Source organism: Pseudoliparis swirei, chromosome 12 (genome assembly GCF_029220125.1).
Source record: "Pseudoliparis swirei isolate HS2019 ecotype Mariana Trench chromosome 12, NWPU_hadal_v1, whole genome shotgun sequence".
Lineage (NCBI taxonomy): Eukaryota > Metazoa > Chordata > Actinopteri > Perciformes > Liparidae > Pseudoliparis > Pseudoliparis swirei.
Window position 1 is genome coordinate 2,912,093 of NC_079399.1, and position 23,765 is coordinate 2,935,857.

Consider the following 23,765-nt stretch of genomic DNA (forward strand, 5'->3'; position numbering starts at 1 on the left):
TTTTGATCGCCGTGTATTTATTTATTTGTATGTGTTATTCGCAAAACTCAAAAAGTATTGAACCGAATCGCATGAAATTTGGTGGGATGATTGGTTATTATCCGGGGACCAGTTGACTAGATTTTGGGATCGATCGGGTCAAAGGTCATGAACAGGTCAAAATCTTCTTGAATCGCATGAAATTTGGTGGGATTGGTTATTATCCGGGGACCATTTGATTAGATTTTGGGATCAATCGGGTCAAAGGTCAAGGTCATGGAAAGGTCAACATCTTTTTTTTTACCATAGCACGATACATTTGTCCAATTGGCATGCAACTAATGCCAAAATGTTCATAATTCAATGCCCAATCTTGTGATATGCGAAGGTATGCGCTCTACCGAGTGCCCGTTCTAGTTATTTATTGTTATTAACGTCATCCGAGTTGCCGTAGTAAATATAGTTCTGTGTCATTAAAGAGAACGAGACGGTTACTTTAATCGTTTTCTTTATTACAAGTTCAGAACAGAAGAGTAAAAACAAGACAGAAAATAAAAGATTAAAAAGGGAAAACGTGACGCCGTCATTGAGTCTTACACATCTCCTCTTGCTTTGGAGACATCGGCCACCAGTTCTCCTCCTTCTTCTCCTCCGCCGCCGCTTCTGCAACACACAACACCTCCGTCACATGACACACAACACCTCGTCACATGACCCAGTGCTCCACCTCGTGCTCCACCTCCTCCACCAGCCTCCCTTCTTTAAACTATGACTCGTGAGTTTATCCGTGTTCTGGTTTCCAAACTATTACAAATTAAATTTAGTCTAAATATAGAAAGTTTGGACCTTTTTGAATCCAGTTGAATGTTTGGAGTCAAAAAGTAATCCGATAATAAAACTAGACGCAGCAGTTTAGTTCATTAGGAAGTCTTAATAATGTATTACCGTATTTTCCGCACTATAGGGCGCACTGGATTATAAATCAATGAATGATGAAGAATGGTCTTTTTTTTTTTTTTTATATATATAAGCGCACCGGACTATAAAAGTCAGTCAAAAAAAAAAAAAAAACAGATAACTCACTTAACTTCAAAATTATTCTCAACATTATTCAAACATTAATTAGCGTTATTTAATAACTACCAACCTTATTCCTACCAACCTTATTTTGTTTTATTTATACTGTTTATACACACTAATGTGAGTTGGCTGATAGCATATTATTGTAAATGTTGAAATGGATGTGGATGGTCGCTGATAGCTGTAAGATGTGGTGTGGCTGGTGTTGTTGTCTGGCAGCGTTGTTGTGTGTGTTGTGTGTGTGTTGTTGTGTTCATGAGTTCGGATCGGGATATGACCCGTTGCATCGTTTGTGGTTTCTTGTTTTTGAGGTTTCACGCTGTTGTTTGTTGTTAGCGAGGCCCGACCAACACAGTAGTGTGTTATGTTCCCTTGATAATAACCCCTATAAAGCCATCCTGTCCTGTGGTCCTGACTGACCCACCATTACACACTATGACTCATGACGCTCTACGCTCTGGCTTGTAAGTATTTTGTTGTTTTTTGGTGTTACTTAAAACAAAAATAAAACATTTTGATGACGCCAAAATGTGCCATACAAACACAAAAGTAAAATAAAACCATTATAAATCAACATTAATAATCTGATAATACGGTACTGTATTTATTAAAAACTTTTTAAAATTTTTAAAAAAATTAAAAGAAAATTAAGTATTAGCATCATTTTAAGTCAGAAGTTTGATATTCCAGCTCAAATATTTAAATATCAGTAAAGCTGTAAATAAGGATGAACGTCTCTAAGTGACTCGTCTTAATTATATTAGTGCATTCAACATTTTGTACCACATTATTTTTGACAAACCGAAATAAAATATATATTTTAATGAAGTATTTGTATGTCGTGGATTTATTTTACACCAACGGGAGAATAAATATTGAAGTTCTGACTCAGTTCTGATGAACACACAGAACGAGCTCCACACCTCACGTGTCCGTCAACAACAACAACAACAATAAACCCAGTGGTGAATGTTACGGCAGTTACCCGTCATCGCGTCGGGATTATCGGGAACGTCGGAAACATCTGGCGAGCACAAACAGTTTGTTTTTACGGCGTGGCGGCGGCGAGACGACGGAGCGCCGAACGCGAGACTCACCCGGGACGGTCCCGAGGGCGGAGTTATCGAAGAACTGCCGGGGGCAGGTTCTGCTCAGCATCTCGGAGAACCGGCTCTGGGGGGAGTCCGGGGCCTTCCGGGGGGTCGGCGAGCCGTAGGAGGAGGCGTGGCCTCTCTTGGTGGGCGTGCCGTAGGAGGAGGAGGCGTGGCCTCTCTTGGTGGGCGTGCAGGGCGATGACGGCTTCTCCAGCGCCACCTTGCTCTTCATCCTCAGCGCGATGGCTCGGCTCTTCCACTTGCTGACGTCCTCCTCCTTATTGGACACGGAGCTGAGGGGGGGAGGGGCATCAGACCAGGACTACGGGACGCCGGGCGGCTCCGCCTCAAACCGGTTCTCACCTTTCCAGATCGGAGATCTTGACTTGAAGCCGCTTGACCTCGTCCGCCAGCTTGCTCTTCTCCAGCTGCACGCTGGTCTTGATGACCACGCCCCTGGGCGCGGTCAGCCGGGCGTGGAGGTCCTCGCCCTGCAGGACTGAACACGACGACGTCGCCGTCGGCAACGTGAAACCGACTTCACACTTAAAAACGCAACCGCCTTCAAACTGACGGACAGCGCCAAAAACGACGAGGAACACAACGTCCCCCCCCAACTCGTTAGACATTGGCCACGCCCCCATAAAATGATCCTTTCGTTGGCCACGCCCATCATACGATCCTTACATTGGCCACGCCCCCATAAAATGATCCTTACATTGGACACGCCCCCCAGAGGATCAAAACAAACACGGCCGACTTACTCGAGTCGTCTCCTTCCTGCTGGCATTTCCTCAGCGTCTCCTTCAGCTTCCTCACGCCCTCCTCCTTCTCCTTCAGCAGCGAGTTCATCTTCTGGATCCTGAGGACACAACGCAGGACCTCGTTACTCCGGAGGACGACCTCGGCGTGGACCGGGCCTCGACCTCCGACCCGGAGCGGCGGTGTGCGGCGCCGGGCTCTCACTCCTGTCTGTGTCGCTCGGTCGCCGAACTCAAGGCCAGCTCCACCTTGAACAGCTTCGCCCGGAGGCTCTCCAGCTGCACCGCGCCGGGGGAGGAGTTCTAGAGCAGAACACAAGCGACATTACAACACACACACGAGGCGTTCAGGGGCCTGGGAGAGAGGCGTCGACATGAACCTCAGACTGGCGCAGCTTGCTCCGGAGGCTCTGGAGGGCGTGGTCCTTCTCCTCCACCTGAGCGCGGCTGTCCTGCAGCTCCGTCTGCAGCAGCTGCGTTGCCTGCTTCTGATTGGACACCCGGCTGCTGGCCTTGAGCCGCGCCTCCTCCAGCTGCTCCACGTGTTCGTGCAGCGCCTGAAGAGAAGAGGAACACGAGTCACTCAGGAGCGTCTCTCTCTCTGGAGGCGGAGTCAGATCGGCCGTACCTTGATGGTTTCCTCCGCCCGCTGCAGCTCCAGCTGCTGGCGCTCCGTCCTCTGGGCGGCGCCGCCCTCCAGCGCGGCGGACGTCTTGCTCCTCTCCTCCCGGAGCCGGGCATCGGCGTCGGCCTCCAGCCGCCGCAGCTCCTCACACGGAGCGCGGTGCTCGGCGACGACGGCCTGCAGCCGGCGGGGGGGGGGGGAAGGGTGTTAGACGAGACTCTGGGAACACGGGCGTGGGGGGGGCGTTTACCTGCAGGGCGACCTCGGTGCTGCGCACCAACTCGGCCAGGTGGTCCAGCTCGCTGCCGATGAGGACGCCGTGCAGCTCGCCGCCGCTGTGCCAGTTGAAGACGGCCGTCAGCTGCTCCGTGAGGCGCTCCCTGAAGCTCAGCTCGGCCGACAGCGTGTCGGCGTAGAAGAACATGTCGGGGCGCAGCTTCTCCAGAGCCACGCTCATCTTCTACACAGAGACGAGTCAGAGACGCGACCACGAGACGATCGGGAACCGTCCTCCGCGGGTTTCGGGCGATAGCGAGCGTGTGTTTTCCCGTGTGCCCCTGAACGCCCCTCCCAGCCCACCTGCAGGAGGCGCTGCCTCTTGTCCAGCAGCTCCGTGACGTCGTCCTCTCGGCACAGCAGCAGGTCCTGACGGCGAGTCTCCTCGAAAACGGCCAGATCTTTGTCCGCCAGCTGCTGGAACAGGTCCCGGTACTGCTGGGCCTGGGCCTGCAGGTGCTCCTGGGGGGGGGGGGGTCACGGGTTAGAGAGGGCAAGACCGTAGCGACGGTGTATGTGTGTGTGTGTGTGTGGGGAAGAATAAGTTGATATTCACCACCAAGCGCCCCAGAGCGAGCGACACCTGGCGGTCCAGCTCGCACACGGCGCTCAGGGCCCCGGCGGTGGCGTGGGGCAGGTGGCTCAGGTCGTCCTCCAAGGGGCCCGGCGCCGCCGACCTCTGCTCGGCACAGCGGTCGATGAAGGACTGGAACTTCCTCAGGGACTTCTGCAGCGACACAAAGGGGCGGGGCGTCGGGTCAGACGCGTAACGAGGCCGCCGCCCCTCGGCCCGTCACCTCTGACCCGCCGGGTTTACCTGGATCTGCCCGGTGGACTCCTGCAGCCGCGAGGACGCCGTCTCCTTGGCGACGGCGGCGCTCCGATCCAAACCGCTCAGCTGCTCCCGGAGCGCCGAGATGGTCGCGTTCGCCTCGCTGAGCAACTGAAGGAGGAAACAACAACAACAACATATCATCGCTATGAGCTTAAACATCTGAATTTGAGTCGGGATCAAATCGAGTTTCTCTCACGGGATCGACGTCCCGCTGGGAGTCGATCATGTTTTATTCTATCGAATGACTTTATTGATTCCGCTTTTCTGTCCAATGCTTTAACGACTCACGTATTGATTACTGATCAACTTTCTGTTAAACAGTCGTCTTATGAATTGGGTTTAATGCCAACGCAGATCAGCCATGTGTGACTCTGGATGAGCTCCGTGACGCTTCCTGGGTCAAGAAGTCGTGACTTCAGGGTAACGAACCTGCTGCGAGGCGTCGGCTGCACCTCCTCTCTGCTCCTCCAGCTGCTGCACCTGAAACCAGGAGAGCAGATAATAAATAAATATGACATCAAAATAAATAAAAAGACCCGTGTCGGATTTTGTAGGAAAGTTTTGCTCATCTTGTTCTGCAATAACTTTATTCTCAACATCTCAACTTTATAAAAAAAAGAAAAAAGATAAAACAGGAGGACACCGCCATGAATATTCTGGGACTTAAACCACAACGTGTCACTTTACACTCCAGCTTCTTATTCGTCAACCTTAAAATCTAACTATTTTAAACTATTGATGAAGCGCTTTGAGTTTTTATTTTACGCAAAACTATTTAATACAAATTCTGATTCCAACTTCTTAAAATGTGAATATTCTCTGTTGTCTTTCCTCATGTGTGTAAATCTTTTGAGTTGTGTACAAAACCCCCTTAAGACCCGTCAGGACCCACAAGGCTCTTGAAATAAACCTATTTTTCCTCCGGCCTGTGAACGCACCGTCTCCGCGTGCTCCTCCAGCTGCGCTCTGAGCTGCCTCTTCTCCTGCCTCAGGGCCTCCAGAGCGTCCTGCAGCTCGTCCCTCTGCTGGCTGAGAGACGTCACGCCGCTCCGCAGCCTCTCCGTCTCCTCTGCGGCGCTCCGGCCGACGCTCTCCTTCGCCAACAGGGCGTCTCTCTCCTCTTCCACCAGCTGCAGCTTCTCACTCTGAGAGGTCGTCTGTGAGGAGAGAAGGAATACAGCTTCTTCACCTCCAGAGTTCAGCTTCAAGAGGAAGAGTCAAGGAGCCCAAAGCAGTCAGACTCACGTTTAAATAGTGCTGTGAATAAAGAAAGAGGTTTACAGATTTGATGAATGAATCGTTACCAACCAAGAGGTCGAAGCCCAAATGATGCTCCAACGTTGGAACACATTATGGCGAGCGGGGAACACTGGCACAACCATTTTCAAAAGGAATCCCCCTGCCCCCCACCTCAAAGGGCCCGTTTCTATGGCAACCCACGAGTCTTCCTCCTATAGACACGCACAATGCATCCTAATAGTTTTTTGGGTACCAAAAGTCACAGCATTTGTTTTTTAAGGCGTTCCTCGTGGTTCATTTAAACTCACGTTGTGAGAAACTGACATTTAGCGCCCCGTCGTTAAAGATGTTTTGAGCTCTTATACCGTGACAGGTGATTTTATTTAATTCATTACTAAATGAACATCACGAGGAGGTTTAAGAGGTTGAAGTGTCGATCCTCAAGACTTCAGTCCCGGTTTATAGAGAATTATAATCCAAGTGAAAACAGACTTCACACTAACATGATACCTGTGAGGATCGTGTGCGTAAACGCCCAGTTCATACTAATGCAGATATAAAACTAGTGTTTTCATTCCGTATGATAGTAAAAAAAAAAAAGAAGCACTACAGGAACATAGTTCTGTTTTTGCTTGTCGTGTATTTGTTTTGGTGCATAAAGACAATAAATGATCCTCGAGTTATGTCTTCAAGCGATGGTTTTAGATTGAGATCTTTACTGAAAGATCATCTGTGAGATTCCACTTGAAGCCCAACAATGGCCGCCACGTCGTCATAGTGATGAGGCCAACGCACCGTCTCCGCGTGCTCCTCCAGCTGCGCTCTGAGCTGCCTCTTCTCCTGCCTCAGGGCCTCCAGAGCGTCCTGCAGCTCGTCCCTCTGCTGGCTGAGAGACGTCACGCCGCTCCGCAGCCTCTCTGTCTCCTCCGCGGCGCTCCGGCCGCCGGCCTCCCTCTCCGAGAGCAGAGCGTCTCTCTCCTCCTCCACCAGCTGCAGCTTCTCGCTCTGAGAGGAGCGGAGAGACGGTTCGTTCCCGCTTTCACGGCGGCGCCTCGTCCCAGAGCGACGCGTCGGGGCGCTCACCTGTCGTTCCTTCTGCTGCCTCAGCTGGTCCAGGTCGGCGTTCGCCTGCTTCTGCTCACACAGCTCCTCCTGGACGCTTTTCAAAAGCCGTTCTGTCGACGACACCTGAGAAACACAACGGAACTTAAATAACAAGTTAAATACGAAAAGGCGTCTTCAGGAAACGATAAAATAAGAAATCATTCGAAAGAAAACACACGAAATAGAAAACTGCCAACAGAACGTCTGATAACGGAACAGAGCTGCTGCTCTGTTACGTCATCGTTTAGTCGTGTTCACGCTGAATGACTTACGGCACTTATTTGATAAACAAAAAGATTTAAAGTCGTGTCTTTGTGGTTCATTGTGTCCGGCAGTCAAAATAAACTACAATTGAACGAGTGCCTCCTCCTCCTCCTCACCAGGGTCTCCGTGAGAATCCTCTGCTCCTTCGCTTCCACCAGAGCCGCCGTCAGCTGCCTGACCTGGTGAAGCAGGAAACAAGGTGCCAACATTAGGAGGGAAAACAGATCTTCTTCTTCGTCGTCAGCTCGTATGAAGCCTGCATGTCGCCCTGCAGCGGGAGCAGTGTTCGACGGCTCCGGGGGGGAAAGTTACCGCGGAGACGCAGATAATCCACATGAAAATGTTGGCATGGCGTTATGAGAGCAGAGGGTCCTTTAGGGAGGAGCTCGGTGAGGAGGAGGAGCTTCTGTGTGGTCGACGCCAGACGGAGGCGGAGCTCAGAGACGAGGTCTGGCGTAATAGACGAACAGTGAAGGTTTCTCTACACAGGCTTTAAAACTATGACCTTTGAAATCAACAACATGGATTTAGATTGAGTTGGCAAGTTAAAGAAAACGCAGCTGTGAGGCGTCAAGTTCACCCAAAAAAAGAATTAAAACCATTAAAATCTCAATAATTTGTACGACTAATGTGACGAGTCATGATGGACCGTTCACCAGACAATGACCTAATGAATGAAAACGAAGGACACACACACACACACACACACCGTAGCGTACACCTCCTCCTTGTGCTCCTTGACCTCGGCTCCGAGCTGCTCCTCCTCCGTCAGAGCCCGCCGCAGCTCGTCTCTCTCCCGGCCGAGCGACGCCACTCTGCCCTCCAGCGTCTCCACGACGCTCTCCTTCGCCAGCAGGGCGTCTCTCTCGGCCTCCAGCTGCTCGGCGAGGGCCTTGGCCTGTTGGTCAGAGTCAGATTCCTGCTGCTCGCGGAGCGCCGTGCGATCGGAGTGAAGCTGCTCCTGCTCCTGGAGCGCCGCTTGAAGAGACTGAAGAAGACGCTGAGTCTCTACAACCTAAAGATAAGAGAACACTTTGAATACAGTACTTCTGAAAGGAAGAATGAATTATACAGTTTAAGTGAAACACGCCATGTTGCCCCTCTTGGTTTATATAACATATAAAAAGGTCTGTCGGTTATGTTCAGGAGCTTCTGCTCAGTGTGATCTCACTTAAACCCCCAAATGTTTGCTCTCAGGTGATCCATCCCCTCACCGTCTCCGTGGTGCGCTGCAGGTCGACCTCCAGCTGGCTCTTCTGCTCAGCGACGGCCTGTAAAGTCGCCTGGAGGTCGTTGACCTGCGGAGGGAAACGGCCACATTCCAACATTAAAGTGTTTTCAACCAGAAGAACCAGAGTCTGGAAGGATGAGGCTGGAGTAGATCTGTGTCTTTGCAATGAAGACAACAACAACAACTAGCCTGACCTCTTGCTGCAGACGGGTCACTTCCTCCTCATGTGGTTGAGGTTCTGAGGTCAGTGTTTCTGGCTGGTTGAACCCACTTTGGGCGAGAGCAACCTGTGACAGTGAAACATGATGTTTCGTCTTCTCTTTCAAGACAGATAACACCTTTTTTGTTTTTAAATCAAGTGACCGCACCGTCTCCGCGTGCTCCTCCAGCTGCGCTCTGAGCTGCCTCTTCTCCTGCCTCAGGGCCTCCAGAGCGTCCTGCAGCTCGTCCCTCTCCTGGCTGAGAGACGTCACGACGCTCTGCAGCCTCTCCGTCTCCTCTGCGGCGCTCCGGCCGACGCTCTCCTTCGCCAACAGGGCGTCCCTCTCAGCGAGAGCATTCTCCAGCTGCTCGCTGAGCGTCTTGGTCTGTTGCCATGAGGAGAAGAAGAAGAGTCTCAACATGCAGTCACATCTCTGACAATAAAAGGAGAAGTTTTAAAATACATATTTCAGCTCACCTGTTGATCCAAGTCAGATTCCTTCTGCTCACAGAGGGTCATGTGATCAGAGTGAAGCTGCTTCTGCTCCTGGAGCTCCGCTTGAAGAAGACACCGAGTCTCTAGATCCTAAAAATAAGAGAACACTGTAAATAAAAACTTCAAAAGGGAATACAGTACTTCTGAAAAGGAAGAATGAATTCTACAGTTTAAGTGAAACATGCCATGTTGCCCCTCTTGGTTTTTAAAATATAATATATAAAAAGGTCTGTCGGTTATGTTCAGGAGCTTCTGCTCAGTGTGATCTCACTTAAACTAGGGCTGCAACTAACGATTATTTTGATAATCGATTAATCGGTTGATTATTTTATCGATTAATCGGATTTAAAAAAACAAAAACACTTTTCAACCCTTTATTCAAAACAGGGTTCGTACGGTCGTGGAAAACCTGGAAAAGTCATGGCATTTTTAAATGGCTATTAGCAGGCCTAGAAAAGTAATTGAAAAAAATAAAATCCCAAAATATTTGGAAAAGTAATGCAAATTTGTTTTATTCAAATGTTAATTTACACGGTATATATACGGTATGCTTTGGAATTCTCATTGTTAGTTTAAATACTACATCTTCTCACTTTGTCACGTATAGACAGAGTTTTCACAAAATGTTTAATCATGAAAATGTAGTTTAAAGACATGGAAAGGTCCTGGAGACCCACTGGTCACCATGGTGATGAACCTGTTCACTGGTCACCATGGTGATGAACCTGTTCACTGGTCAGCATTTGATGAACCGTCACAAACAGACTGACAGCTTTCCTCTCCTGAGCAGTGGTCCCCATGTGGCCCCCTGAACAATATCAGAGACGCGTTCAGATTTTTTTTTTTTTTTCACCTGGCCCGCTGCCGTTGAGATTGCAGTGAGACGCGGAAAAAATGTGAAGTGGTGCTCTTCTTCACAATAAAACATCTTTGATGGGACGTGACGCGTCTCGGCCAATCAGTGTTCAGATGTCCACAGCGTTTGGGAAGTTAGGTTAGCTTGAATGTTAGTCCGCTACATCTGCTGCTGTCACGCTGCACGGTGTAGCGATACTAACAAAGTACCGTACGTTAAACACGATGTGATTTAGCATATTTTTAGTATCGATACTTCATTAAAAGAGCGATCAGAGCGCACGCTGCTCCGCTCTGTTAAATGCTGTCTGCACGCGCAGCGCTCACAGCGAGTGGGGGCGTGGCTTATCTCCGTTGCCTTTCTCCGTGGAAAAATATTTTCCGCTATCCGCCACGGAATAAATAAACACGTTTTCTACGTTATCCTCTTGTGGAAATGCCACACACGTGGTGACATGTAGCGCCCTGGTGTCTGGGGTCATAACGTCACCCGGAGGCGCACTCAGCTCCGTGAATGTCTCCGACGACGTGAATGACTTCCGCATCCAGCGCCATGTGAGCAGCAGCAGCCAATTAGATTCATCAACAGGGGAGCAGCTCAGCGCTGATTGGCTCTCACAACGCAGCGTTCCGTCTCTCCTCTCCCTGCCTCTTGTTTCTCCTGCGCCGCTCTGCGCTCAACTTTGTTCATACTCCGTGACTTATTGAGCGCCGTAATAATCGCGCGACACAACGAATCGATAATGAAATTCGTTGCCGACTATTTTAATAATCGATTTTATCGATTCGTTGTTGCAGCCCCAACTTAAACCCCCAAATGTTTGCTCTCAGGTGATCCATCCCCTCACCGTCTCCGTGGTGCGCTGCAGGTCGACCTCCAGCTGGCTCTTCTGCTCAGCGACGGCCTGTAAAGTCACCTGGAGGTCGTTGACCTGCGGAGGGAAACGGCCACATTCCAACATTAAAGTGATTTCAACCAGAAGAACCAGAGTCTGGAAGGATGAGGCTGGAGTAGATCTGTGTCTTTGCAATGAAGACAACAACAACAACTAGCCTGACCTCTTGCTGCAGACGGGTCACTTCCTCCTCATGTGGTTGAGGTTCTGAGGTCAGTGTTTCTGGCTGGTTGAACCCACTTTGGGCGAGAGCAACCTGTGACAGTGAAACATGATGTTTCTTCTTCTTTCAAGGCAGATGGCAATAATTATTTTTCAATCAAGTGACCGCACCGTCTCCGCGTGCTCCTCCAGCTGCGCTCTGAGCTGCCTCTTCTCCTGCCGCAGGGCCTCCAGAGCGTCCTGCAGCTCGTCCCTCTCCTGGCTGAGAGACGTCACGCCGCTCTGCAGCCTCTCCGTCTCCTCGCGGTGTGTCAGAGCGGCGGCCGTCCTCTCAGACGACAGCTCGTCTCTCTGAGCTCGAACACTCTCGAGCTCCTCCGTCAGCCCCCGGGTCTAAAGAGACGTGACGGTATTCAAAGTGTGAGCCGTCTATAAGCGAGCACTGAATAAAGGATATGTTATGCTACTAGCACAGAAGTATTGTAATGACATCACACAACCTTTATGAACCAGGCGCTTTAAGAGCCCTCACCAGTGTCTGCAGCTCCTCCAGCTGTGCATCCTCCCGTTTGGATGCGCGTGCCGCCTCCAGATGTTTGATGCGCTCCTTCTGCTCCTGCGTCTTGTCCAGCGCCGTCCTGAGCTCCTGCTGGTTCTCAATCATCTGACACACAAATAATAATGCATGTGCATACTCCTACGAGATGTAGGGACAGAAGAACTGCATTTTTAAACGCGGCCCCACCATGTCCACGTTGTCCTGCATGTCCGTCTGCAGCTGGTCTCTCTCGGCGGCGAGCGACGCGACGGAGGAGAGCAGCTTCTCCGTCTCCTCGGCGGAGCTCCTCTGCGCCGACAGCAGATCGGCCTCCTCGTCGCGAGCGCACCGGAGCTCCTGGGTCAGAGCCAGCACCTGTTGGGTTGGATTTCCAACCGTCAGGACATTGACAATGAAGTTTAGAAGAAAAGAAACAAAGAAACACACACGCACACACACTGCTTAACTACAGCTTCACTCACATGTTCCCCGTATTCAGACTCCTTCTGCTCGGCGAGTTTGTCCAGATCAGAGTTATTTCGACTCTGCTCTTGTAGCTCGCCTCGGAGAGATTGTAGAAGAAGTTGCGTCTGTGCAGCCTAAAAACAATAAAGTTATTTTGAAGAGGGACACCAAGACACGGCTGTGAAGTTAAAAAAAGGACGACAACTCTCAGGGAACCCAACAGAATGAATATCACTTTAGATATATTTGTAAAAATGAGTGTTTTAGAAACAAAGTATATAAAAAGGGCGTTTTCTGAAGTTGTGAGGAGCAGAAGACCGTCAACCGGTCGTGATGAAAGGTTTCAGACACATTTCCAAACAGCAGAGCGTGGACTCACCCTCTCCAGGCTCCCCTGAAGCTCCCCGGTGAGCTGGTCTCGCTCGGCGGCGAGCAGCGTCTCCGTCTCCTCGGCGGCGCTCCTCTGCTCCGACAGCGCAGCGTCGCTCTCAGCTCGCACACGCCGGAGCTCTTCAGTCCGCTCGCTCAGCTAGACGTGTACCAATCATTCATTACAACTTGAAGGTTACATATGTGGGATCACTAGTACAAATATATCTACGAGTTCCAATAACCAGAGAACAGGTATCCGACTTCACAAGGAAGGAAGAGTCCGAGCCTCCAAGGAATCCAACAATCAGGTCATCTCTATTTTAATTATTCCTTCATCCACCCATAAGAGATTGGATGTGGGATGTCCTGATCAAAGTGTTGGGTCCTCTATCCTGATCAGTCTGTTATTATCCTTAAAATATGGGAACATTAAATAAGTTGTAGCCTTTTCTTTTTCACGAGGTTCTTGATGCTAATTTGAAGCTTTAATTGACATCGGAAACTGAAAATAATCGTCAGATTTTTATTATATTTGAGTAATAAAGATCTTATTCCTGACAGATGTCTGTGTGAACACTATTTAAAAAAGAGGCACATGCCTAGTCTGATTTTGAAGTCGTTGCCAGAGCAACGGTGGCGTTTCTTTGGCCTCATATGACCCGACACCGTGCTCACCTGCGCCGTCAGGTGTTCCACCTCATCCGGAAGCGTCTGGGCCGAGGCGAGCTCCTCCAGCTGAGCCCTCAGGGCTCCTTCTGCTTCCCGGGCCGCGCTCAGCTCTCGGTTCAGCCGCGCCATGGCTCTCTCGAGCTCCACGCTGTCGATCAGATCTGGAGACGGAGAACCATCAAACTCTCAGCGGGGGTTCCTGGATCGCGTCTGCAGCTCGGGTTCTTCGGGAGAGTCGAGACGTACTTTTTGGGACTTTCCCGTCGAGCAGCGCGGTGAGCTTGGTGTTCTCGTCGAACGCCGCGCTCAGCTCCTTTTGGAGGTCGCTCTGCATCGCTCTGCCGCGAGACTTCTCCGCCTCCAGCTTGCCGCGCAGGCCGGTCGCCTCGGCCTCCATCTTCTCGGAGTTGGCACTCAGAGTCACCTGGAGAGGGGACGGGGACGAGCGACAAATAAAATACAGAGGTCAGTCCTAGAGACACGTCTGGGACAGCCTGGAAGAAATAAGGATTGATCCACTCGTCTTCTGGCCCCCAACATGAAGTTAAATGGAGGTCCAGACTACCAAAGGGTGTGTGTGTGTGTGTGTTCGTCCCACTCACGTTCATCTCGTCCAGAGCGATGTTCTCACTGCGCAGGTGAGCCCATTCTTTCTTGGTGTCTCGGCTGAGCCCCTCGGCGTCGGCCAAAGAGCGCCGCAGCATCGCCACCTCCTGCACCAGGTCCTTCCCGCTCTGCAGGGAGGAAACAGGACCGTCAGCTCAGAGACCTCCTGCACCGACACCTACCTTTACCTGCCTCCATTTATCACGGGAAACATTGGTTTTAAAGTCAAGTAATGTTACGATATATCGAGGAGCATGGTGTGGAAGTGGGACGTTAATTCTTTCATTATGAATGATCATAGCTTGCCAAAAAAACTATTTTTAATACAAGCGACAATAACTTAGTTTTGGAATTCAGTCATTTTCCAGCCAAAAAAAATGAAAGTGAAGTAATTTGACACACACACACCAAAACTGTATACATAAGTTACCAAGAGAACAATTAAAAACACATACCATGCTCTCAAGTTCTTTTACAAATTCAGTTTTCTTCTGCAGCTCCTCAGACAAAGTTTCTAGTTTGTTCTTGGAAAAAAAACAATAAACACATGTGAAGCGTATTTAACAACTTCTGCAATCTTACGGTCTGGCTTTTAAATTATATAATAATAAACATCTTATATTTCTAAAGTGACAGCTTCTTCTTTGACATCTTACCATGAACCGACCATTCAGATGGAGTTCTTACCTGAAGCTCCAGACGTTGGCGTTCTGAGGACTCGGCGGCCCTCTTCAGTTCAGAGATTTCGTTTCTCGTGTCATCCTGTAGGACCGCAGCAACAGAACGACGTTAACTCCACAGCCCTTTGATCCGAGCACCGCGAGAGGCGTCTGAATGGAATCGGAGAGATTACCTCGTGCCCCTTCCTGAAGTCGTCCTCCAGAGATCTGAACTCGTCCACCTCCCTCTTCTCCTCCACCTCCTTGGACAGAGCGGCGTTCTCCTTCTCCAGACGCTCCGTCTCCTCGATGAACATCCCGAGCTCCTGCTTCAGGTAGTCCCGCTCGGCCGCCAGCGACTCCTGCGGACGCACAAGGCAACACGTTGAAGCGCTTCCACTTGAAAATGCATTCCTCTGATGTTCTCCGACCTCAGCGCTCGTAGCTTCAATAAATACTTATCCCGTTGTTGGAAAAGTAACCGAATAACTTCAATTCCCACTGATGTTTTGAGAAGACTGTTGACTAATGGATTTCAGGACTTTAAACCAAGTTTACATGAGGAAAAATGTTGTGAAATCTGTGTCTACACAAGTTTATACCTTTAAATGACAAATTAATTAGAGACAATAGTTTGATTAAAAACAATAAATATTTGTATAAATGTTTATTCTTTTAATTAAACTGCGTAAATTAACATGAATATCACACATTTCCAAAACTTTTGGGATTTAAATTTTTTTAAAGGACTCTTACAGGCCTGGAAATATGGAATTTTAAACTTCCAGGACTTTTCCGGGTTCTCCACGGCCGGACGAACCCTGCTAGTATCTCTGGAGATTAATAAACAAATCATCCATGTGGATAGTAGGTTAAAAAGCTTTTGCCGCTGTTCAATAAATATATTAAATGATTCTCTTGCCGTTTTAAAGCCAGATTAACTTAAATGTAACACCTTGTAAAGGTAGCAAGTCTAAAAACATTATAAACATACAGGAGACGACAAGTTCACAGGATTTTCTCCTCTTTCAGAAGCAAAGAAAGCCGAGGGGCTCCGTTACCTTCTCGGTAGCCAGAGTCTCACACAGCTGGATGGTCTCACCGAACTGTTCGCTCATCTGGAAAACAAGGCATGAGGATCAGCCCCGACAGCAGCTCACACCACCGGGCCAAACGAGCAGCACGCGGACGCCGATAGATCCTCTCGGGTGCGTTTAAAGACACAGCGTACCTGCTTCGTCTCACTCGGAGTGTGGCTCTGCTCCTCCAGACGCATCTCCAGGTCCGCCACTCGGATGTCCAACATCTCGGCCTTCTCGTTGGACTCCTTGGCCTCCGCCTGCAGCTGCAGCTCCAGCTCGGCCACTCTGCCGTCCGACGTCTCCGCCCTCGTCATGGCCTCCTCTTTGTGCAGACTCTCGATGTCCAGCTGCAGCTCCAGGTGGGACACCTTCCCCGAGAGCTTGTGGATGTAGTCTGGAGACACAGAGTCTTTGGGGCTGGGAAAAAAGATCAAACAAACTACCGTCAGACACTCTGACAGCGGGGTTTTGTAGAGCAGCTAAAGCAGGGCTATTCAACTTCAGTAGCAAGTGGGCCAAATAAGAAAATCACAGGGGGTGTGAGGGCCGCACAGAATATTGATGAGTTGTTGACGGGGGTGCTAGTGAGAGGCGCGCGCGAGCCGAGAAGGATTGTTGACGGGGGGGGGGGGGGGTGCTAGTGAGAGTCGCATGCGGCCCGCGGCCCGCTAGTTGAAGAGGCCTGAGCTAAAGGACACACGGTGAAACAGCACAACCAACTGAAGAATCCAAAGCACCATTTAGGGGCTCCTGAGGATGGAGGAGTTCAGGGGCATCTTCTCTCCGCTGGTCATTTGAAACTAAACTCAGCCTCGTGGATGAATTAGGTAACACATCCCAGTAATAAAAAAGGGAAGATTTACAAACGACGCAGTCAGAAAGTATTCATGTTGCAGCTTGATGCTGAAAGTTCATTTCCACTCATCTAGTCTCAACATCTCACAATAACAAAGCGAAAACAGGATTTTAAAAAGCCAGATCGGACCGCAGCCTTCGAGAACCTCTCGACCAATACAGCTGAACTCGTTTGAAGACCATCACGCGAGTGGCTGTCGAGAAAACTATCAGGTCTCCTGTCGGTCCCAGAGGACTGTAAGGCTCCAGTTCATGATGCAGTTCTCTCACATCACTGTACCGAGTTATTCAAATGGTTAAATTAGTGTCAGTAAAAAGAGACTCACCTGTTTCCAAAGCTTCGAACGGTCACAGAGCTCTGACTCATGTCCATTTCATCTGAAGGCTCATCGGAAATCTCCCACTGGGACTCAAAGTCCTCGTCATCTGAAACACGCCACGTATGCATTTAAATAAAAATCAGCGTGTAGTCGGCGTAAGAAAGGAAATCCGTTGGTGGATCTTCATTTTCAGGGTGCACTCGTTCCACCTGGTTCCACCTGGTTCCACCTGGTTCCACCTGGTTCCTCCTCACCTTCACACAGCTCCGACAGACACGACCTTTCTGCCTTCCGCTTCCGAGTGAAAGAATCTGCAAAGCTGAGGTCGGCCGGACCGCCGCACACAGACGGGCGGGCGAGTCGGATCATCTTTCCTCCCCACGTCACCCGGCGCTTTGGCAACTTAAAAAAATAAATTTAAAAAAAACATGAATAGTCGTTACAATATTTATACTTCGGAGAATGCTCCGCTTCGACCGCGGCGTTATTTTGGCTCGCACCTTTCGAACTGTGACCTGGTTGGAGCTGGTGACCAGCAGCTTGGTCAGATTTCTGATCCGGTCCTGCTGTTCCCTCTGGAGCTGATCCTTTTCCTGGAGCAGCTCGGAGAGAACCTTCTTCTCCGTCGCTGTGGTCTGAGTGACTGAAGAAACCTGTAGGAAGGTCACATACACACACACAGGTCAGCGGGGAGGAAGTGCTGTTATAAATGAGACATGGCTGAAGAAAAACATTAAAATAAATACAAATAAATGAAACACTTGCCTCTGTGAGCCGTCGCTTCAGGTCTACAATTTCGTTGCGATAGCGACTGAGCAGAGCGCCGTCATCAGACACCTCCGTCACGTGAGGGTCGTTCTTCATTTTCTTTGCAGTACTGGCAAACTAATACAAAGAAAGACTCTGAGAGACATCAACTTCACTTTCTACATCTCATGTTCACTCTAACTTCATGTTTTAAAGTCTGATATAGCTGGAAAAGAACTATCCTAAAAAATCTACATTATTTAGCCTCACAATAGGATTGTATACGAGTGTATATATATATATATATATTTATATTAACGGCGCGTCTTTCACCAACCTGCAGCGTGCTGAGCGTCTCGTCCAGAGCGACGGGCGTGATGGTGCAGATGATGACCGTTTTGGCGTTTCCACCCAAGGAGTTCTGCAGGATGCGGGTCAGCTTACTGTCTCTGTAGTTGGTGAAACCCCTAAGAGAGAATGATGAGCAAATGTCAGCGCGGTCCTCAAATTAACGTTCAACCAACCAGGCGTCAACCTCCGTGAAGCCAATGCGGAAAGGTCTTAAAACTTTCATTATTTCTACTGACAATCAAGTCTATCAGAAAATAACTTGATTTATTCCCTCAGTAAACATTGTAAATATGAGTTTGTCTCAGTCTCTAGTTTCAAGTCTTCTTCTATACAGCATGATGTCATCATTTAGTACTTTATATGATATTCCTTTATTCGTCCCGCAGTGGAGACATTTTAAAAATTATGACTTAAAGACTTAATAATTATGATTATTATGGTAATTTTAGAGTAAATAAACCATAAAGCAGGGGATGCTTTAGGGGCGGGGCTACGTCACTCTTCCAGTCAAGATTTAGTGAGTTACGCTCAATGGTTGCAAACATTTTTATTTTTTAATTTTTTAAAGATGGCGACAAACAAAATGCTGAACACTCAAAGTTCAGAAGTTCTGAGTTTCTCGTGTCATTCTTGGAAATGAAGCAAATAAATTACACATTTCCCAAAATGTTTCAGCCAACTTTTTACTTAGAATAAGAAAGCGGTCATAGTCCTCTGTGCCCGGCCGGCCAGTGAACATATGAACATACACCCGGAGCAGGAAGAGGATCACCGCAACACGGATGAATCAGATTATGAAAATGTGTTACAACTCAGACCGTTATTGGAAGTTATTGGAGGATGAATCAGAACAATAAATCAGTTATAGGAGGACTCGTAGATGAGGCTGTGCAGGCGTGTCGTTTACTCACTTCTGACTCTCATCGGTCAGTTTCTTGATCACTTGGCTGAGCGTGAACAGGCTGCGATTGATATTGCAACCTTCTTTACAACGTGCACCTAGGACATGAAAACAGAAGGATTATTATTAAACAAACAGACACAAGAACAGATTGTAGTGAGTAAACTAACAAGGCATCAAGCCTGAATGACGTCAACTCCATCTTACCGTCAGCTCCTGCTTGACTCGCCCTCTCAGATCCAGCCAGATCAACCAAATTCTAGAAGACGAAGCAACATTGCCAGTGAACAAATGATTATAGTCGGGTTCACACACACACACACATATGGTGACAAATGGACTTTAAACCACAGTTCCATGACCAAACTTTTATCTTTTTATCTCAGTGTCTCCATGAAAATGTCGTATTTAAACTGATGGTGCGTTCACACCGGACGCGGCGAAAAAATTCTCGACGCGTCTGACGCAGCAGGCTCGACGCGCGTCGAAAAAAGTGTGTTCACACCAGACGCGTCGGACGCGTCGGGGGCGGAGTCATAAATGGATCGAGGAACGACAGGACCGTAGAGTACTTCCACTTTTTAGTGGACTGAGCTGCTCTCCCACTGCGCTTCTCGCTGCTCTCTCTCTCTTCTCTCTTTGATACGTGTCTCTGAGACTTTTCCACCTACGGCGGCAGATCTCCTCTGCCATGAAACACATATGCCGGCGGTTGGTTGATAGTAAAGTACAACAAATAGCGAGAATAAAAGCAAATACATACATTCAAAATTTACCAGGTAGTCCCACGGCTTCTCCGACCTTGTTCCACGCTTCATCTTTATAGCTCCGGTTTCGGTAAGCATAAAGAGTTGTATCGTAAAGTTCGGGGTGCCCACAGACAGCGACAATAATCTTTTCCTCCATTTTTTAAACCGGCAGGACGATGACGAGCGGAGCTGCTCAACGCTGATTGGCTGACGCAACTATGACTCACGCGTCTTTGCTGCCAGAGTTGGGAAATTTCAACTCGCGCGTCAACGAGCTGCGTCTGTTCGCTGTGTTCGCTGAGTTCGCCCCGCGACAAACCCTCTGTTCGTGCTGCTTCAAACGCGTCTGACGCGCTGCTCGCTGGAAAATACGCAGCTACGCAGCTTCGACGCAGCTTTGCATTGACTTAACATGTAATCTCGACGCGCGTCAAAATTTTGACGCGTCCGGTGTGAACACACCATAACAATGAGAATTCCAAAGCATACAGTAAAACCTTAAATGATTCAAATGAATGAGACAATAGTTTAGATTAAAAGAATAAACATTTATGTATTTTCAGTTAAGTTGCTTTCACTTGCAGCACGAAAAATTTTCAAGTATGAAGGAGCGTATGGCGGCTTATATCTTAAGCGTCAATCTTTTGAAAGCATATTAATTATTTAAATCGCAGCGTAAATGAACATATGAATATAACACATTTCCCTGACTTTTCCAAAAAAACTGAAATTTCTTTTTCTTCATGACTTTTCCAGGTCTGGAAATAATTTTTTAAATCCCATGACTTTTCCAGGTTTTCCATGACCGTACGAACCCCGATATACAACACAAACAATCAACCCGAGTAAAGAGCGAGCTTACCAAATGAGACACAATAATGGCTCCATCTGCATTTTCTCCTTCTGCATTTTCACATCTTTCTCTGCTTTCCAGGATCTAAAAAAGGAGAAAACCGAATCGTGAAAAAGCCCCCGACTTCCCAGAATCCTTCGTGCTCACTGACTCCGCGTCGGGGCGTCGCTTACCATTCGGAAAATGGCGTGCGAGCGGCTGCTGCGCTCGTTCATTTTGGTCTTACCGTAGTGGCGGTTCTCTACGGGGGCAGAGAACACATCGTTACACACGGCGTGAACCTGCAGCAGCGCTCCGCCTCGTGGTCGCCGGTTAATTACTTTCTCCTTTACGAATCCAGGCCAGCGCTTGCGTGGTAGACGTCACCAGCTCCTCGGTCAGGTCGGACACGAAGATGGTTTTCTGCACCGAGACACAATCGCAACGCTCACGTAAAGAGGAAACTAAACATTCTCAGGGTTTCAGGAATGCGTGACTTTAAAAGTACGTTGCTGAAGAGTTTAGGTCGAGGATTATCATTTTAATCTTAAAAAAAGGGGCTCTTCTCTGAAATTTAAACTCTAAAATCCTACTCGTAGTCGCTTATGATTCCTCATCGAGCACAGTTTAAAAGTAAACATTTCCATGGAACATGTACGTTTGCCGTCTTTCTTTTTGACGAATGCGTCAACATAAAAGATTAATCTGGATGAACATAATCTCAGGTTTGGGTTCTGATAAATAACTCCATTTGAGATGAGCTTCTGGTTTGGAAACATAACCAACATCACAATGCTTTCTTCTTATTTCTTCTATAAGACCACCAGGCATCACTCATCCTGACCTAGCCGTTCACAAAATGCCACCAACCCCCAACTCTTGTAAATAGCTCACTTACATTGATCGTCTCTCTGACTTCCAGGGGTTTTCTCTTCCAGCTGTCAACGAGCAGATCGGTCACAGTTTCATTGTAGATCTCCATATAGGAGACCCTCAGAAGGAACTCCTTCTTCGAACACTTTTGGGCAAAAGAGAAGTCCTTGGTTAAAAAAAAAAGGAAGAAGTGCTTCCATAAAAACAATTGTGGCATCAAACCGGATTAAATTCTTACATTTTTAATAGTTTGGAAGACGTCCTCCACGGCCAGAGGGATCACTCCAGGAGTACGGTCGCATCCCATCATGGTGAAAGTTTTACCTGAGGAAGTCTGTCCGTATGCAAATATAGTTCCTGTGGATCAAACGCAGATTAGATACACACACCTTAAACTAGAACGGGCACGCGGTAGAGCGCATACCTTCGCATATCACTAGATTGGGCATTGAATTATGAACATGTTGGCATTAGTTGCATGCCAATTGGATAAAAATTGACCGTGCTATGGTAAAAATACGATTTTTTTACCTTTTCATGACCTTGACCTTTGACCCAATCGATCCCAAAATTGAATCAAATGGTCCCCGGATAATAACCAATCATCCCACCAAATGTCATGCGATTCGGTTTAATACTTTTTGAGTTATGCGACCAACACGCATACAAATAAATAAACACACGGCGATTAGAAACATAACCTTCTGCATTTTCAATGTGAAGGTAATAAACACCAGCTGCGGAGTTAATAGAGCAACACATTGTATTCAACTGCATCCCTTAACATTACGTACCATTGTATCCCTCCACAGAGGAAACAATGAGAGGCTTCGCAATGTCCTGGTACAGCTGATTGGTCGTTTCTTCTGCGATGAAAACGCGGTCTGTGAACAAAAGAGCAGGACAGTGAATGTACAGAAGAGATGTGCCAAACATCTCAAAAAGAATACACAAAAAAACACAAGGGACCGCATCTTTTAATCCTGCAAAACACACCGAAAACAAAGCTCTTTGTGGAATTCCCATCATCGATCTGATGAATGGATTTCTTATCAGCCTTCCAAAACAGCTGCACAGGCTCTGCATTCTCCAACGCAGCGTTTTCCTCCCTGTAACACAAGACACAATTAAAGACACACATGGAAAAACACTCACTTTCTCGACCACATGGTCAGGCGGCAATGTTTATTGTTGCTTTGGGAGAATTCAGTTGAGGCTGAAGTTCAACAACATCCCCGATGATTTTATGAGGTTTGGAACATCGGTAAAAACCAAAATGTTTTGGAGAACTCCAGCATCCCTTTTGTCAAAGATTTCATCTTCAAATCATCTTATTGTGAAAAGTCTATATCAATTATAATCACAGACTAGAGTCTTGATTCTTAACCTGGGTCACTCTCAGGGCTAATAGACTAATTGAAAAAAACAAGTAACGCTCCATCCCTAGAAAGCTCAACGTACCATGTCCACTGTCTCGACCCTCCCAGTAGCTACCGGTTAACGTTTCAGTAGCTGACGTTAGCTCCTAACTTGACTTTTCGTTCGGAAACTGTCGTTAACGTTCGGTTACTGACGTTATAACGTTCGGTAACTTAGGTTAGCTCCTAACATGACGTTTACGTTCGGTAGTTGACGTTAGCTCCTAACTTGACTTTACGTTCGGTAACTTAAGTTTACGTTGGGTAACTGACGTTAACATTCGGTAACTTAGGTTAACTCCCAATTTGACTTTACGTTCGATAACTGTCGGCAACGTTCGGTAACTGACGTTATAGCGTTCGGTAACTTAGGTTAGCTCCTAACATGACGTTTACGTTCGGTAGCTGACGTTAGCTCCTAACTTGACTACGTTCGGTAACTTTAGTTTACGTTCGGTAACTGACGTTATAACATTCGGCAACTTAGGTTAGCTCCTAACTTGACTTTACGTTCGGTAACTGACGTTATAGCGTTCGGTAACTTAGGTTACCTCCTAACTTGACTTTACGTTCGATAACTGTCGTCAACGTTCGGTAACTGACGTTATAGCGTTCGGTAACTTAGGTTACCTCCTAACTTGACGTTTACGTTTGGTAGCTGACGTTAGCTCCTAACTTGACTTTACGTTCGGTAACTTGAGTTTACGTTCGGTAACTGACGTTATAACATTCGGTAACTTAGGTTAGCTCCTAACTTGACTTTACATTCGATAACTGTCGTCAACGTTCGTTACCTGACGTTAGCTCCTACGTGAAGCTATTAGCTAGTTAGTTAGCCAACTGTTGGCACGAAACTCACCTCTCAATGAGCGGACGGACACGAACACACACTTTCACGGCTGACTCTTCTGCCATTCTTATTTTTAAGTGTCCCGCCGAACAGAAAATCAACGGATAGTGAACCTAATTTAAAAAAGTAAGAAAAGCCGACTGGCGCGAGCGCACATAGGGTTGTTTTCTTCTTCCTCTTTGCTATTTCAAACGGTCCCGCTTAGTTTTATTGGTCGACGTCACCGGGGGGTGGACATGCCCATATATGGGTGTGCAAAATTATAACCGTTACGTTTTAGCGACTTTTATTCTTTTTTATTTGTTTTTATTTTTAACAAAATACAAGGCCACGTGTGAGTGAGTGGATCTAAAATAAAAAGTTAAAAAAATTTAATTACA

At 47.9% G+C, this 23,765-nt stretch overlaps 1 protein-coding gene across 1 annotated transcript; it reads right to left on the reverse strand.

The window, feature by feature from the left end:
- Positions 1 to 469: 469 nt before the first annotated feature.
- cenpe (centromere protein E) lies at positions 470 to 23,568 on the reverse strand. The gene is made up of 51 exons (XM_056427458.1): positions 23,395 to 23,568; positions 22,114 to 22,226; positions 21,912 to 22,001; positions 21,356 to 21,474; positions 21,143 to 21,262; positions 20,586 to 20,667; positions 20,439 to 20,506; positions 20,275 to 20,349; positions 18,871 to 18,922; positions 18,674 to 18,761; positions 17,749 to 17,878; positions 17,430 to 17,549; positions 17,165 to 17,317; positions 16,919 to 17,066; positions 16,671 to 16,770; positions 15,639 to 15,906; positions 15,469 to 15,525; positions 14,602 to 14,769; positions 14,436 to 14,510; positions 14,204 to 14,272; positions 13,745 to 13,876; positions 13,389 to 13,566; positions 13,149 to 13,303; positions 12,481 to 12,630; positions 12,119 to 12,235; positions 11,844 to 12,011; positions 11,631 to 11,762; positions 11,270 to 11,491; positions 11,100 to 11,192; positions 10,889 to 10,972; positions 9,168 to 9,275; positions 8,857 to 9,075; positions 8,683 to 8,775; positions 8,472 to 8,555; positions 7,967 to 8,272; positions 7,374 to 7,436; positions 6,973 to 7,077; positions 6,685 to 6,894; positions 5,589 to 5,807; positions 5,080 to 5,130; positions 4,633 to 4,758; positions 4,372 to 4,542; positions 4,119 to 4,277; positions 3,790 to 3,999; positions 3,543 to 3,716; positions 3,295 to 3,471; positions 3,120 to 3,217; positions 2,918 to 3,015; positions 2,517 to 2,652; positions 2,157 to 2,446; positions 470 to 642 (listed from the first exon to the last, which is right to left on the reverse strand). The coding sequence occupies exons 1-51, from the start codon at positions 23,448 to 23,450 to the stop codon at positions 563 to 565; spliced, it is 6,759 nt and encodes a 2,252-aa protein (XP_056283433.1). The 5' UTR covers positions 23,451 to 23,568; the 3' UTR covers positions 470 to 562.
- Positions 23,569 to 23,765: the final 197 nt, after the last annotated feature.

Excerpts from the sequence above, each read along its gene's own strand:
- cenpe (XM_056427458.1), bottom strand. The coding sequence starts at position 23,450 with ATGGCAGAAGAGTCAGCCGTGAAAGTGTGTGTTCGTGTCCGTCCGCTC. Across the intron at positions 17,879-18,673 it reads CTGACCGATGAGAGTCAGAA|GGGTTTCACCAACTACAGAG; the intron begins GTGAGTAAACGA and ends ATTCTCTCTTAG. Across the intron at positions 5,808-6,684 it reads TGGAGGAGCACGCGGAGACG|ACGACCTCTCAGAGTGAGAA; the intron begins GTGCGTTGGCCT and ends CTCTCCTCACAG.